The following is a 17,432-nucleotide window of genomic DNA, read 5'->3' as shown; positions in this document are numbered from 1 at the left end:
ATCGCGGACAAGACGACTATTTAAACATTCTACCCAGGCCTCAAATCCTTCTTCGTGAACGCGGTCAACACCTCGTGTTCGCGAAGCACAAAATAACTTGACCAAAAATTCCTCCTTCGCGATCGCGACCTGACCATCGTGAATGCGATGCTTCCTCAGACAACTCTTTGCGAACGCATCCCTACACTCGCGAACGCGATGAATAACTTGACCTCAAACCCAGCTGGCCCATTTCCTCTACGCGAACACAGAGCTTCACCCGCGAACGCGATGCTCAAACACTCAGCCGTTCGCGAACGTGGAGCCTTCCTCGCGAACGCGAAGGCTAAAATTCCAGTCTTCACCAGCTAACCATTCGCGAAAGCGAGGGCCTACTCGCAAACGCGAAGGCCAATTCTCTGCAATACTGATCAACAATTTTCTGCAATCCAAAACATGAAATGGTCCGATTGACCACCCGAAACTCACTCGAGGCCCCCGGGACCTCAATCAAACATGCCAACATATCCAATAACCTCATTCAAACTTATAACAATCTTCAAAACACCTCAAACAACATCGAATCAACCAAAACTCATTGGATTCAAGCCTAAGTTTCCAAATCTTCTAAATTACGCTTTTGATCAAAAACCCAACCAAACCACATCCGAATGACCTGAAATTTTGCACACACATCCTAAATGACACAACAGAACTACTTGAACTCTCAAAATTCCATTTCGACCCCTATATCAAAATCTCACCTATCAACCGAAAATCGCCAAAAATCTAATTTCGTCAATTCAAGCCTAAATATACTCCGGACCTCCAAAACTCATTTCGATCACGCTCCTAAGTCTCAAATCAGCTCCCGAAGCTATCCGAACCATCGTAACTCACATACGAGCCCTCTAAAACATAAGTCAACATCCGGTTGACATTTTTCAACTGAAACTTCCTCAAAAGAGACTAAGTGTCTCAAACCTTACCAAATCCTCTCCAAACCCGAGCCAACCAACCCGATCACATATAGAACCGATAAGTAAAGCAATAAGAAGCAGAAATGGGAAAAATGGAGCGGTAACTCATAAGAGGACTGACTGGGTCGTCACAACGCATCAAAAGTTATAAGATAGTAAAATATTTGATTTTTTATCCGAAACAAATTGTGAAAAGAGGACTTATCATATCTGTTATTCTAATGCATACATGTGTTTTTGTATGAAATTTAAAAAATCTTAAACCAATACGGGAAGCATTGGTCTCATAAGAAATGTTTAACTATTAATAGAAGGTATTCAATGTTAAATCAGCTTAGACATAAAACCAGCATTATCAATAGGAACTATCTTGATTGTATAATCAGAAAATTGTGCTCTTAATTAAGAAAATTAATTTCAAATGCCAAACTGCAGGTTGACAATAAACACATATGTCACCATCTCATATATGCATCTATATGTGGTTTACATGATAGGTGAATGGGCACATATTCACTTTTTATATATTCTAGAATTCAAGGGTCTTAGTCCCAATTTTAGATGGTATAATCAATTTATTATGAGAATAAGTAACACAAGCGAATTTTTGAAGAGTCTTATGGTTCTTAATATATGCTTATCATAATTCTCAATTAGCTCATCATATTTAAATCAGATGGCAAATGAAAACTTCAAATTTATCATGATATGTGCTATCTTTTAGTAAACTTCTGGTTTCCTATGGTATAAACTTTTATATTACTAAACTTATGAATTACTGTGGTTACTTTTGTATCAGTAAATTTCTGATTTACTGTAGTTACTTTTGCCTTAGTAAAACTTCTGATTTACCGTAACTGCTTTTGCATTAGTAAACGGAGTAAAGTGAGTACTCCATCTCAATGAGTAACAAATGCAAATAACGACTGAAAGTAATAAAACACGTAAAACACAAGGCATTCTATACTGAAGCAGTAAAAAATACTTAAAACAGTAAAACAGTGAAGAGTCAAGTAAAATCCCTTTTCAACAAGTAAAACAAGTAATTGACAGGTAAATAAACAAATAGAAGTTCGCCCCTCGGGCACAGTATCAACGAATCTACCCCTCGGGCAATATCTCAGAACAGTACCAGCCCCTCGGGCTCAATCTCACATCACAATGGGTACCCGCGCTCACTAGGGGGTGTACAGACTCCGAGATTGGCCCCTTACAGCCCAAGCACAATATCAAGTCATCTCGTGGCATCAAATCTAGGCCCTCGGCCTCATATCAATCAAGCCACCTCGTGGCATCAAATCTAGGCCCTCGACCTCATATCAATCAAGCCACCTCATGGCATATTTATGTATCCCAGGCCCTCGGCCTCATATCAGTATCAATGTATCCTCACAACTAGGCCATCGGCCTTACTCAGTCCAAAAATCATCACAAGCCCCTCGGGCAATAGTAAAATAGTATTTCTCAGCCCAAAACATCATTTAAAATATCATTTAAGTCTCAAAACTAAGTAAAAATGGCTGAGTAGTAAAACAGTGGAACAATAACATGACCGAGTTCAAGTAATAAGTCAAAACAGTGAGGAAATAGCAATAAACATCCCTGAAGGGTTCAAATAGTTGGCACGAAGCCCAAATATGGCAATCAACCCAAATCATGATGATAGCAAATAAGTTTCAGTCAAATACGCGGTAAAATCATCAATCGGGACGGACTAAGTCGCAATCCCCAATAGTGCACGACCCCACGCTCGTCATCAAGCGCGTGTCTCACCTCAATATAGCACTATGATGTGCAAATCCGGAATTTCAAACCCTCAGAGCATCATTTACAATCATTATTCACCTCGAACTGGCTAAATCTCTCGCTCACGACGCCTTTGCCCCTCAAATCAGACTCCACGCGCGTTGAATCTATCTAAAATCAGAACAAATACGTCATAATATGCTAAGGGAACAAAGCCCAAGCGAGAACAATTAACAAAGGGCATGATTCCCGAAATTACCAAAACCCGAGCCCCAGGCCTATGTCTCAGAATCGGGTAAATTTTACATTTTCAGAATCCTCATACCCTCACGAGTCTAACCATACCAAAATTATCAAATTCCGGTACCATTTGGTTCTTCAAATCATCATTTTATATTTTTGGAAGATTCCACAAATTTTCTTCCCAAATTCCATCCCAAATCACGAATTAAATGATGAATTCAATGATAGATTCATGTACTCTAGCCAAATCTGAGTTTGAATCACTTACCCCGATGGATTTCTTGAAAAACCTTCAAAAAGTCGCCAAAATCCGAGCTCTCTAGGTCAAAATATTAAATAAAACTCAAAACCTCATATTTGTAGGCATGTGATTTTTTACCCTCCCCAAGATTTTACATATTTTAACATTTAAATATTTAGTTTAGGTCTAATATCGCTATTTTAACTAGGTTTAACCTTTTTTGCTTTATTTTATCACAAAAATAGTTTTCCTTTTTTTAAGTTACTTGGTATTTTGTCAAGTTATTTTTGATTTATTCTACTTTTGATAAAATCTTAAATGAAAAAGAGTTGATTTAAGCTACTAAGATTTTCTTAACTTTGTTGCTATTTTACACCTTATATCAAAAGAAAAGAAAAAATATCTTTTTTTTAGTCCTTACGATAGAATAGTTCAAATTTTCTTTATTTTCTTATTTACTACTTTTGAATAACTAAAATTGAAGAAAGAAAATTGAAACAATTGAAAATTAAGTGGTCCTCTCCTTTCAATTCTTGATCATATTATACATACTGTACATGGCAATTTAATTCACACACTCCATTTTATTCTCACACACACATACTTGGCAGATTTTACCTATTGCAATGGGACCACACGTTTTGGGGGGTTAAACCTTTCTTTTTCTCCAAGAATTTGACAAAAAAACTTAGAATCACGAACGAAGATGATCATGAACGAATCTAAATAAGGCCTAAACACTCGGTTCATCCATAAAAGCTGTTGGGGCATTTGTCAAACCAAATGACATAACCAAGAACTCATAATGTTCGTACCAAGTGCAGAAAGCTATCTTAGGGACATCGGATGCCCTAATCCTCAATTGATGGTATCCAGATCTCAAGTCAATCTTCGAAAATACCTTGGCACCCTGAAGCTGATCAAACAAATCATCAATCCTCGGCAATGGATACTTATTCTTGATTGTAACCTTATTCAACTGTCGATAATCTATACACATCCTTATCGATTTGTCCTTCTTCTTAACAAACAACACTGGCACACCCCAAGGCAAAACACTGGGTCTAATAAAATCCTTCTCCAGCAAGTCTTGCAACTGCTCCTTTAACTCTTTCAACTCAAGCGGGGCTATACAACACGACATAATAGAAATAGGCCGAGTGCCCGGAGCCAAATCAATGAAAAAGTCAATATCCCTGTTGGGTGGCATACCCGGCAGGTCTGAAGGGAAAACCTTAGGAAACTCACGAACAACGGGCACAAAACCAATAGAGGGAACCTCAGCACTAGAATTATGAACATATGCCAAATAGGCCAAACACCCCTTTCTCGACCATATGCCGAGCCTTCACATACGAGATAACACTACGGGTAGAATGACCAGGAGTCTCTCTCTACTCTAAACGAGGCAAACCCGGTAAGGCTAAGGTCACAGTCTTGGCATGATAGTCCAAGATAGCGTGGTAAGGTGATAACCAGTCCATCCCCAATATAACATCAAAATCGACCATGTCTAGAAGCAACAAATCCACACAAGTCTCAAGACCCCTAATCACCACAATACAAGAACGATGAACTCGATCTACCACAATAGAATCACCTACCGGTGTAGACACATAGACAGGACTACTCAATGAGTCACTAGGTATGACCAGATACGGTGCAAAATAAGATGACACATACGAGTAGGTAGACCCTGGATCAAATAACACTGAAGCATCTCTATCACAAACCAGAATAGTACCTATAATAACTGCATCTAAAGCCTTAGCCTCGGGCCTGGCTGGAAGGGCGTAACATCGGGGCTGGGCCCCACCACCCTAAACTACATCTCTAGGATGGCCTGTTGCTGGCTGACCTCTACCTCTAGTGCCTCTACCTCCACCTCTAGCACCTCTACCCCCACCTCTAGCTGGCTAGGCGGGCTGTGGAATACCCGGTGCCTGTACCATAGCACGAGAACCCTGGTGCTGAGAGCTACTCGATGCTCGAGGGCAAAACTTGGCAACGTGACCTGGATCACCACAAGTGTAACAAGCCCTCGGCTACTGAGACTGCTGGCCCTGACGACCTGAATGACCACCCCGGAAACTCTGAAACAGCGGTGCACTGATAGGAGCAAGGGGGTATATTGTAGGACTGCTGGTTGGGATACTGCATCTAGGGACCACGGCCACCTGAAGTACCGTAAGAAACCTGGAGCGCTAACTGAAAGGGCCTAGGAGGATGGCCTCTGCCATATGAATCTCTACCTCCAGACGAGGTACCACTGGATCGGCCTGAATGACAGGGCTTCTTGTCTGACCCATGACCGCCTCCCTGGGACAGAACCATCTCAACTCTATGGGCCACATTGGCCGCCTCCTGAAAAGTAATCTCACTCCCAACCTCTCTAGCCATCTGAAGACGAATTGGCTGGATAAGACCGTCAATAAACCTCCTCACCCTCTCTCTCGGTGGGGAGTATGATGAGAGCATGGCGAGCCAAATCGATGAACCTGGTCTCATACTGGGTAACCGTCATGGAACCCTACTAGAGGTGCTCAAACTGCCTCTGATAGGCCTCTCTCTGAGTAACAGGGAGAAACTTCTCCAGAAACAACACTGTAAACTGCTCCCAAGTCAAGGTTGGCGATCCAGCTGGTCTAGCTAAGCAATAATCCCTCCACCAAGTCTTGGCGGATCCAAACAAGCGAAATGTAACAAAATCGACCCCATTGGTCTCAACAATACCCATGTTCCTAAGAACCTCATAACAGCTGTCTAGATAATCCTGGGGATCCTCAGTAGATGCACCGCTGAAAGTAGTAGTGAAGAGCTTGGTGAACCTATCTAGCCTTCACAAAGCATCGGCAGACATAGCTGCTCCATCACCGGTCTGAGCTACCACACCCCGCTGAACTGATCCAACTGGCTGAACTGCTGGAGTCTGAATCTGGGGAGCTACCTGCTCTGGAGTGCGAGTAGCAGGAGTCTGGGCTCCTCCTCTAGCCTGAGAGACGGCTGGTGCTACAGGAAGCAAACTTGCCCAGGTGACACTCTCCATAAGGCCCACTAGACGGATCAGAGCATCCTAAAGAATTGGGGTAGCAATAAAACCCTTTGGGACCTGAGCTGGGCCTACCGGAACTGCTGGGGCCAGAACCTCATCATCAAAATCAACTTGAGGCTCCGCTACTGGTGCTGCTGCTCGAGACTGAGCTCTACCCCTGCCTTGGGCTCTAGCACGACCTCGGCCTCGCCCTCTGCCCCTCGTGGGAGCTGCTGCTGGGGGCTCGGGCTGCTGAGCGGTGGATGAGGAAGCGCATGTTCTCGCCATCTGCAAAAGAACAGAGTAGAAGTTCGATTAGCATTGAGGAACCAAACCGCATGATAGCAAAGAATAAATGTGAAGTTTTCCTAACTCTGTAGCCTCTGGGGGATAAATACAGACGATTCCGTACCGATCCCTCAGACTCTACTAAGCTTGTCTGTGAACTGTGAGCCCCATGTAACCTAGAGCTCTAATACTAACTTGTCACGACCCAGATTTATCACCCTCGGGAGTCGTGATGGCGCCTACTAATGAGAGCTAGGCAAGCCAACCTTAACAACTTACTTCATTAACAAATTACTTCTTTTTAAAAAATACAGGCGATAATATGATAAAAGTAGAATTTTAAATAAATAAGCGGAAGTCAACTATTATATGTCTTAAGGCTACGTCTATTACAACTTTTAAAACCTCAAATACCCCAAAACCTAGTGTCGCAGTGTCACAGACTATCTAAGAGTTACTACATACAAGGTCCGAAGAAATACAATACACTGTTTCTGAACAAAAGGAAATAAAACAGGAAATAGAGATAGAGGGAGACGCCAGGGCCTGCGGACGCCTGCAGGTCTACCTTGGGTCTCCGAGTGGACTGAAGGAAGCCCTCCAACTACTGTCCGAAAGCTGCTCCTAGATCTGCACACAGTGCAGAGTGTAGCATCAGCACAATCGACCCCATGTGCTAGTAAGTGTCTAGCCTAACCTCGACGAAGTAGTGACGAGGCTAGGACCAGACTACCAAATAAACCTGTGTAGTTCAAATATATATATATATATATATATATATATATATATATATTCAAATGTATATACAACAAAAAAGAAATATAGAAAATAACCAGTCAATGTGGGAGGGGGAAACATGCTTTGGAGGAGATAACAGTTCCGAATAGAAAGCATCAAGTAAGGAAAGAAACAACATAACTCGAATATCAACAAGTATCAGAAATCAACAATATGCACGGCATCACCCTTCGTGCTTTTACTCTCGTCCGCACCAAATCAATCATATAATAAAGATGTGCACGACATCATCCTTCGTACTTTTACTCTCTTTCCTCACCATATAATCAATGAAAATCGGTATGGAATGGTACATCGTATGACACGATGTCACCCTTCGTGCTTTACACTCTTTCCTCACAATAACAAACAATGCACGACATCATCCTTCGTGCTTTAACACTCTTCCTCACTCAAACAACAATCACAAACAAAGGGGCAAGGGAATAACCAAAATAATAATAGAAATCCCGGCAAGGGAACACAATTAAACAATTAAATTTCGGCAAGGGAACAACATCAAACAACATCCCGACAAGGGAGATAATCAACAAAGCAACAATATCCCGGCGAGGGAACAATTTAATAACTCTTTCTTTTTCTTTCACTTTTGTTTCATAACTCACTTTACCACCTAAGCCAAGGCTCCAAAGGGTTCAATCGTCTCATATGCTTTCACAATTTGTAATATAACTTGAGCCAATGTTCCTCGATGTTCAAAGGTCACAATTACCTTCCACAAGCTTTTCACAACAAGTAGAAATCATCACCAAGGCATGAAAGATACAACGAAATCAAGATATTCACAATTAAAAGACTTACGGTCATACTCGTCACTATGCCTATACGTCATACTCAACAATTACCACATAGAAAATAAGACTCAACTCCTAATCTCTCAAGCTAAGGTTAGACCAAACACTTACCTCGATGCCACAAACACAACTCAAGGTTCAATTATAGCTTTACCCCTTGATACCTCTGCCAATTCACTCGTATCTAGTCACAAGTTACTTAATTACATCAATAAACGCTAAATGAATCAACCCCAATGCATAAAAATGAGTTTTCCAAAGTTTTACCCAAAAAGTTAAAAATCGCCCCGGGCCCACATGGTCAAAACCCGATGTTCGAACCAAAATTCGATTACCCATTCCCCCACAAACCCAAATATATGATTTGTTTTGAAATCGGACCTCAAATCGAGGTCTAAATTCCCAATTTTGAAAAACCTAGGTTCTACCCAAAACACCCAATTTCCCCATGAAAATCATTGATTTGAAGTTGAAATTATGTTAAAAGATGTTAATGATTGAAGAAAACTAGTTAAAAATGACTTTCACTTGATTTGGAGAAGAAAGGTTGTTTGAAAAATTGCCTCTTATGTTCTTGGGGTTTGAAAAATGAAAAAATAACTGAAAATCTCGTCTATTTATACTATTCTCAGGTGCTCTGTGCGGACCGCATAAAATGGACTACGGCCACACAGTTCTTCTTGAGGGTACTGCAGTCCAGAGCCCTGTGCGAACAGCACAAAACTGACCGTGGCCGCACAGCCCAGTGAAAAGCTGCGCGGACCGCACAAAACTGACTGCGACCACACAGTCTCCACCGCGCACTGCACGAACCTTACGCAGACCGCACTGGCCCTTCCGCGATTGCACACAATTTCTCGCGGACCGCACTAGCGGGTTCAGAGACCCGCAAATTTCTCTGAACCTGCAACAACTGTGTTTTTAGACCCAAGGCATCCCGGAACCTACCCGAAACTCACCCGAGCCCTCGGGGCTCCTAACCAAGCATATGTACTAACTCAATGACATCATACGAATTTATCTGTGCGATCAAATCGCCAAAATAACTCAATAACAACAAATTGACCTCAAAATCAAAGAATTTTTCTCAAACTTCGTAAAACATCAATTTTCGCAATTCAAGCCCGATTCACGTCAAATGACATCCGTTTTCACCAGATTTTACAGAAATGTCTTAAATTATATATAAGACCTGTACCGAGCATCGAAACCAAAAATACGGGCTTGATACCACCATGTTCCAATCAAATTTCATTTCAAATTTCCTTAAACAATTTCAGAAAATAATTTTCTTTGAAAATTCATTTCTCGGGCTTGGGACCTCGAAATTCGATTCCGGGCATATGCCTAAGTCCCATGTTTTCTACGAACCCTCCGGGAGCGTCGAATCACTGATCCGGATCCGTTTACCTAAAATATTGACCGAAGTCAAACTAACTCATTTTATAACCAAATTTTATCATTTTTCACAGAATTTCATATTTAAGCTTTTCGGTTACGCTCCCAGATTGCGCACGTAAATTGAGGTGACACTAAATGAGATTTTCAAGACCTCAGAACACAGAATTTCGTTTTAAACAAGTGATGACCTAAAAGGTAATCACATATGAAAAAAATGAAAAGCTGCAATGTTCAATAATGAACCATAGTCAATAGTTCAACTAATGTCAACATTAGCCTGAAATAGTTTAAATCTTGATAAGCCAGCCGTGCTTAGAACAGGCCCAACAATTTGAACCGCGATGTTCTCTCGTCAATTGGCATATTTTGATTTTTTAAGTAGGGAACTGCGGTGCAGAAATTACACTTTTTTTGACAATTAGAAATTGCACATTTTGCCAACAAGAGCAGTTAAGGAAAGCAAGATTTACACTAATAAAGAAGCTAAACTACAAAATAAAAATTGCAAAATATATATGTGTTACTTGCCTCCTCATTATTGCACATGAAACATCTGCTACAAATTGATACACCTCTCTCTGCTAGTCGTTTTGTGTGAGACAAGCATCATGCACATGATTGCATTGCCAAGTCTTTTCACAACAACAAAGCTGATTCTTCAAGATCATTCATAAGTGTACACACCCTCTTCTACCGATTTCAGTTGAACTGAAGAACTTGATTTCGTTTCTACAGTTACTATCAAAAAGGGAGGAAATTGAAACCACAGACTCTGCTTCATTGGTGTCCAAAGGGGTGGCTGTTCCTCTGGCACAGTCCAATATATGTGTGCAAAATATCTAGCATGTCAGTGACCTGCAATAAAATAAGATGTTGAAGTAACACCAACAAGACAAACCTTATAATAGAAGAAGAATATTAGAAGAAACTAAAACCTCTTTCTTGCTTAAAAAATAGCTTTGAAATGCTGGGGAGCCGCATCACAGTGTTCACTTTCAATGGCAGTATCAAGCAGGATGAATTTTTCATCAAGCGAAGATATAACAAGCAAAATGACACTTCCAATTCACCAACCCTTTCTAACAAGAAAGAAGCTGTATCTACAATTCCATGCTCCCGGCATAAATGCAAGCAGCGTTCCACCCTATAGTTTTCGAAAGTCTCCAAGAATCGGAGCACTGACTTGCGCTCATACCTGCATAATAGCTACACACAAAAGAATGTATAAGGAAGACGTTGGACTTACACATAATAAACTAAATTGCATCCGCAGAATTATGATTTGTAACTAGGCTCTATATGGAAGTGGCTTCTGAAGCAGACTTTTATGCAAAAACTCTATATTCTGGTAGTTATAGTCACTAACGGTTGACAATGTGTACTAAAAATTGCCAGAGCACTTTTTTCGGAACCAATAAGACACTGACTGGAAAAAAAAAACCAAGATAGCTTTAAAGAAACAGGCTGACAAGCAGTCAATCCTCTCTGCTGGAGGCAAAAGAGAAGAGGTATTTCCATCAATACAGGGCATATCAGGAGAAAATTTCATACTAGATAAGTTGAAACGACATTGAAGGAAAAGAAAGTGAACTAGAAAGGCTTTCTCACTTATATAGCATAAAAGGTAGGCCTCTAATATGGAGAGCTGTTGACAATGAATGAGTACAAGACCAAAAAGTCAGTACGAAACAAAATTTTCTTCCATGTTTAGACAAAATTTGACTTTTGCTCAGAACATCAAAGACTAACTTTTTTGATGATCAGGTTTAACTATTTTTGTGGAAGGTATAGGATAGAAGCAAAGATATGAATAATCACAGGAAGGGATTGGGGCAGCCTAAAAGGGAATTGGTATTGAGACAGCACAACCAACTACCAAGGACTGAAGTCAAACTTATGTACAGAGGATGTAATTGGTAATACTACTCCCCTCTTAAAGACCAATCCCCCTCACTTTACAATCTGTCACGGAATACTACTCTCACCTTGGCACAAAGCAGAGAAAATAACAATTGGAACATAAACTTTAGGAGGACCTTCATTGATTGGGAGATGGGAAGTATCTCTGATTTTTTCAGCTTTCCTCATTCCAAAGGTTCCAACAGCAGTGATTATAAGCTCATCTGGAAAGGTCAAGGAAATGGCTCCGTCACTGTTAAATCTTGATATAGAATACCTCTCAAAGATACCAATCAGACTACTTTGGACCGTGGAAGCAGATATGGTAAGCAATTGATTAGTCAAAGTTTGTGTTTTGTGGAGCTGGAATCTAAGAAGCTTCTCTGACTCAAGATAATCTACAAAGAAGGGGCACACATGTATTCATCAGATCACTTGTAGAATGTAAAACCAACAAGCACTTGTTTATGCACTGTTCTGTTACTTACAAGTCCGCCAGTTTTTCTTTAATCAGTTAGGAATGAAATGGGCCATGCCAAGAATAACCGCACAGTTCCTTTTGAGCTGGAACAAGAAGGTACCAAGAATTTAAACAAGGCATGATATAGAATCCTCTTAGTAGAGTGGCTGGCTATGGAGCATAATCACGTAGATTAGCTCCCGAGTTCTGCTACGAATGCATTTCAAATAGGATTATGCACACCTGAGAACCACCAAGTCATCAACAACTCAACGTCAGAATCCAGAGAATACCAGACTACTTAGAAACATCAAACAAAAATAAGAGTTAAGACATACACGTAGCCAGTGGCTTAAAACAGTTTACGAAAGGGAGTTCTGAGGGTACTCAAGCTAGAAGGTATAGCTCCACAGAAAAGTCCATATCCTGCTCATGCAGACGCATCAGTAAGGGGATGAAGCCCAGCAATATCAGAGAGATTGCATAACCAACCTCTAGCTTGTGTACACCATAAATCTTCTTTTGTTAAGGAGCAAATCATTCATAAGACGAGCTTCATGCGACTTATTTTCTTCATCTAGCATACAAATTAACAATTTAAGATTATGGCCACAAGGGACATATTTATGGGCTAGCATATCTTCACATATCTTCAGTGCATGAACACTCCAATTATTAGCACAAAGAGAAGTGAGAAGATTCTCATATGATGCTTTAGAAGGGGCAAATCCTTTTTTGAGCATTGTGTATGAGATTGAAAGAGCATCAATGAGCCTTCCATTCTTGCATAGACCTCTTATTAAAGTGTTATACACAATTTTATCAGGAGAACAACCCTGTGCATTCATTCTGTTGAAGAGACTAACAGCAAGATCAATTTCGCCACTTCGGAAATGCCCATCAATTAGAATAGTAAAAGTAACTTGATTCGGTTGGACACCCTCACTTTGCATCATATCCAGCTGCTTATATGCATCCTGCGTCTTCTCTGCCCAGCAAAACCCTGAAATTATGCCATTATACAAGTACAAATTTGGCATTAGGGGAGTGTTCTTCACTTTGTTTATCAGCCTAAGTGCAAGAAATTTAATTTGTTCCTGAGAGCTAATTGAGATTTTCAAACATTTTTCCCTAGAAAACATAGCACTCTGATGAAGTAGACGAAACAACATTTCCTTGGATTTTTCATACTGTTTCTGCGGAACAAGCCACTTCCCATGAAGTGACCTAATATTTCTAGAGACGCCACTGACCAAAGTAATATAGGTTACCAGGTCTCGCTCAATCTCACTTCTTTCCATCAAATCAACCAACTTAAATGCAAATTCAAACTCTCTTTTCCTTAAAAATTGTTTTATTAGAGAAGTATAAAGAACAGTATTTGGCATGAAACCCTCTTCTATCATTCGATCAAGGTATACACAGCCCTTTTCAATCATGTTCTTCTTAACTAACCCATGTATAAGAGCAGTATAAGCATAGTGGCTTGGTTGAACTCCATCTTCCAACATTTTGTCGAAGAGCTCATGGGCCTGAATAGCTCGTCCATTTATTGATAGAGCATTAATCATTGTCACAAACATAGTTTCATCAGGATAAATTCTAGCCTCGAGCATTCTCCGGAAAACTTCAAGGGCCTCATCTATTCTCTTTTGTCTGCCCAAACACCCAATGATGGAGTCATATATCGCAACACTAGGCTTCAATCCACTCTCTTCCATTTGGTCCAGAACTTCAAATGCTGATTGTATGTCACCCTGTTTGCAGTATTCATTCACCATAATCAAGAATGTTGCTTGATTTGGAACTTGACCTTGTTCTTGCATAACTTCAACAAAGGATTTGGCATCCTCAAGTAGTCCGTTTTGGTAAAGGCACTTGATCATAGAGTTATAAGCTGACAGTGAAGGCTGAAGAGAAAGGCTTGCCATCTTGTCCATGCAAAGAAGAGCAGAATCAAGTTTTCCTCCTAAACATAAAGCAACCATGTATATATTGAAAGCAACATTGGCCAGAGATAAATTTCTTGCCACAATTTCTCCCAAGAGATGATCAATATCAGACATGATATCTGCAGTAACTTTTTGACTGGTAGTGCTAGGGATGTTAGAAAGGTCAATACCACAACCATTTTTGGCAATTGCCCGCAAAAATGTGCATGCTAGAGTAATCTCTGACCCTCTTGGAAGATTGTTGACCAAGGTAAAAAACAAAACATGGTCAGGAACCAATCCATTATCCAACATCTTATTGTACAAGACATCTACTTCTGCTAACCGATTCTCTTTATAAAGCGCAGCAATTAAAGCAGTATAAGAGTGCACACTGGGAGCAACGTTGCACTGAATCATGTTATTTAACAGCATCAACGCACAATCAACTTTATGATCCTTGCAATACTTGCCAATCATGATTTGGTAACTTACTGCATCAGGTTCTAATCCAAATTCAGCCATCTGCTGATGAAGCACCCAACCCTTGTCCAACATGCCCAAGTTAAAAAACCCGTGCATCAGCGTGTTGTAAGTATACTTATCCGGTGCACATCCCAACTTAAGCATTCTAATAAACATCCTCATAGCCATTTTCATTTTCTTGTTCTTCGAATACCCGTTAATAAGAGTTGTGTACATGACTTTATCCAGAACAAAACCATAAGACTCCATATCCATGCTCAACAACTCAGCTTCCTCGACTCGACCCCTCTTACACAACGAAAGAACCAATGTCTTAAACAAATGAACATTGGGTGTCACACCTCTCTCACACATTATATCAAACACATAAAGTGCCTCATCTAAGAACCCCCGATGGCACAAGCCATCCACTAACCTATTGTAACAACTGAAACTTAGTGATACTCCAGCATCAACAGCCACTACAAAAACATCAAACCCATCCAAGATGATATGTTGGCCACAAAATCCCTTAATAAGCGCAGTACACGTGCTACTACAAGGCCTCAATTTCATATCCAATAGTTTATCAAAAAGCAATTTTGCTTCCTCTAATTTACCCAAATTACAATAACAAATGGCCATTGAATTCAATAAAGACTGGTCTTTCGGTTCAATACCTCTCTTCAAAATGCAATATACATAAATATCCTCAGCCATTTGGGTTTCACCAGATGCCACGAGTTGTCGAATGAGAAAACTGTAGCTAGTTGCATCAGGCTCGATACCGCGAGAAATGGAGAATTCAACGGCTGAGATAGCTTCAGAGACTGATGAGGATTGCTTGATGATTCTCTGAATCACTTTCTGAGCTGAACCGAATAACCCGCGAAGTATTAACTGCTCTGCAAGTGAAAAACACAAGGTCTTGTGATTATTAATTGGGGAGGATGTGGGAACATCACATGATATTGCTTCACTAGGTAAATGGCAAGCAGTAAAACGTCTCTTTATTGTTCTAGAGAGATAGGAGAAGCACAACCAATGGTGTAGTCCAAGTCTATGCTTGCTCATGGCGTTGGTCAGGAACTGAGAAAAGACCGCCGGCGACGTGGGGAGGAAAGAGACGGCGGGTTCCGCATTTTTTAGGTTAATAAGGGTAACGTCGTAAAGACAAACGATTTAACTTCGGTTAACATATAAATTAATCACAATTAATTCTGACTAGCACAATATGGTCGCTTTGGAAGTTTAGAAATTTATTCAAATTGAATAAGATTATTACTATTGCTCACTTGTTTTGTACCCTTTTAATTGTATTTTATAATTCAAATAAATAGCAGTTTTTATGATATGTATTTGATTTTGAAAATCTTAATTTTTAATTAAAATATTGTAACAATTGACACGATTTATACATGCAATGCTAGAAACAAAAACAAAAGAACCAAAAAAAAAAAGGAAAAGAAATAATTAGAATCTAAATCTATATATCTATATTATTTACCAAATTTCAAGAATAAATTATTTATATTTATTAAAGACTATTAAAAAGATAATAAGCAAGATATTAATTAAATTATTAAGCTAATAAAAAATTATATGATAGTATAATAATATTAAATAATAAATAATACAATAACTATAAGAAAAGAACAAAAATAAAAAGGAATTTGCATAAAATGATGTGATGAATAAGACATATTTGACTTTCAGTCAAAAACAAAATGATAATAAGAATTTTCTTAAAATAATATGATATAATGTGCTCAAACAACACATATCACAACATGATATTTAGTATTTTTTAATATTGACACCGAAACGAAATACAAGTACTAAAATCAAGGGATTAGGTTGCTACAAATAAAATAAAGTTGTCTACTACGAGATTTGAATAATAATTTCATATCTTGCTTCAAAATTAATATCTAATGTTATATAATTTTTATATGAAAGGTTTATATTTTAAGGTTATTTGCACCTAATTCAAACAACATAGATTACAATTTGACATAATTTGTGTCCGCGCATCGTGCGAGTACTAATACTAGTATATATTAAAACAAGAAAGTTTGCATTATGGTTAAGCCAAGTGGCAAGCTACTATAAAGCCACTTGGCAATCTTAAAGAATTTGTGGGAGATTGTCAAATAAGGAAATATCACTTAAGAACTATATATGGAATTTCATTTATTAAAATAAGAATTCTTTTTTTAAAATAAAGTTCAATCACTGTACTAATATTTTCTAACTGAATTTTTTTATTTGGAAAGTAAAGAATTTTGATATCAATAGTATTTGGATTCATTTTCTAATATCGAGTGAGAAGAATATATCCTACCGTAATCTAATATGCAATTTTAATTTATTTTAAAAATTCAATACTTTTTAATGAGTTGAAGAATATGCTTTAAGGTTTTAACCTAAAGTTTAGAATGTAGATACATTTAATAATTTATTTATTTCATAATGGATAATTTAATGTATCTGTTTTAGACTAAGTTTTCTGAATTTTAAACAAGTATACAATAAAAATAATTTTTTTAAAGGCTAAAAGCTTCAACGGAAATAATAATTACTAGAAGTTTAATAATAAAAATACCATAATATTTTGTTGAAGTACTATATAGTTTGATCATATGCGCATTTCTTTTTGTCTATTATTGAATAAAACACTAAATGAAAAAAGTAAATAAAATATCATATAGTATATTAAAACAAGAAAGTTTTCATTATGGTTAAGCCAAGTGGCAAGCTACTATGAAGCCACTTGGCAATCTTAAAGAGTTCGTGGGAGATTGTCAAATAAGAAATTAAGAACTATATATGGAATTTCATTTATTGAAACAAGAATTCTTTTTAAAAAAAAAAATTAAGTTCAATCATTGTACTAATATTTTCTAAATGAAATTTTTTATTTGGAAAGTAAAGAATTTTGATATCAATAGTATTTGGATTCCTTTTCTAATATTAAGTGAGAAGAATATACCCTACCGTAATCTAATATGCAATTTTAATTTATTTTAAAAATTCAATACTTTTTAATGAGTCGAAGAATATATAAACTTCAAGAGGACCTTCACTGATTGGGATATGAGAAGTATCTCTGATTTTTTCAGCTTTCCTCATTCCAAAGGTTCCAACAGCAGTGATGATAAGCTCATCTAGAAAGG

The 17,432-nt window shown here is 38.5% G+C and overlaps 1 protein-coding gene across 3 annotated transcripts; it reads right to left on the bottom strand.

Annotated features, from left to right (window-relative positions):
• Positions 1-9,992: 9,992 nt before the first annotated feature.
• On the bottom strand, positions 9,993-15,450 carry LOC107815729 (uncharacterized). Of its 3 annotated transcripts, XM_075220100.1 has the most exons (6): positions 12,353-15,450; positions 12,199-12,286; positions 11,889-12,103; positions 11,487-11,798; positions 10,437-10,707; positions 9,993-10,356 (listed from the first exon to the last, which is right to left on the bottom strand). In XM_075220100.1, the coding sequence occupies exon 1, from the start codon at positions 15,328-15,330 to the stop codon at positions 12,355-12,357; it is 2,976 nt and encodes a 991-aa protein (XP_075076201.1). In that variant the 5' UTR covers positions 15,331-15,450; the 3' UTR covers positions 9,993-10,356; positions 10,437-10,707; positions 11,487-11,798; positions 11,889-12,103; positions 12,199-12,286; positions 12,353-12,354. The 3 variants fall into 3 exon arrangements, with proteins under 3 accessions (XP_075076201.1, XP_075076200.1, XP_075076202.1); XM_075220099.1 differs by having other exon boundaries at positions 11,538-11,798; positions 12,199-15,449; XM_075220101.1 differs by lacking the exon at positions 11,487-11,798 and having other exon boundaries at positions 12,199-15,449.
• Positions 15,451-17,432: the final 1,982 nt, after the last annotated feature.

Source organism: Nicotiana tabacum, chromosome 8 (assembly GCF_000715075.1).
Source record: "Nicotiana tabacum cultivar K326 chromosome 8, ASM71507v2, whole genome shotgun sequence".
NCBI classification, from domain to species: Eukaryota; Viridiplantae; Streptophyta; class Magnoliopsida; order Solanales; family Solanaceae; genus Nicotiana; species Nicotiana tabacum.
The sequence above is the reverse complement of the archived record's forward strand: the minus strand, read 5'-3'. Positions and strand labels throughout refer to the sequence as shown.

What these genes read in the sequence shown, in the direction of transcription:
- LOC107815729 (XM_075220100.1), bottom strand. Translation starts at nt 15,330, where the DNA reads ATGAGCAAGCATAGACTTGGACTACACCATTGGTTGTGCTTCTCCTAT.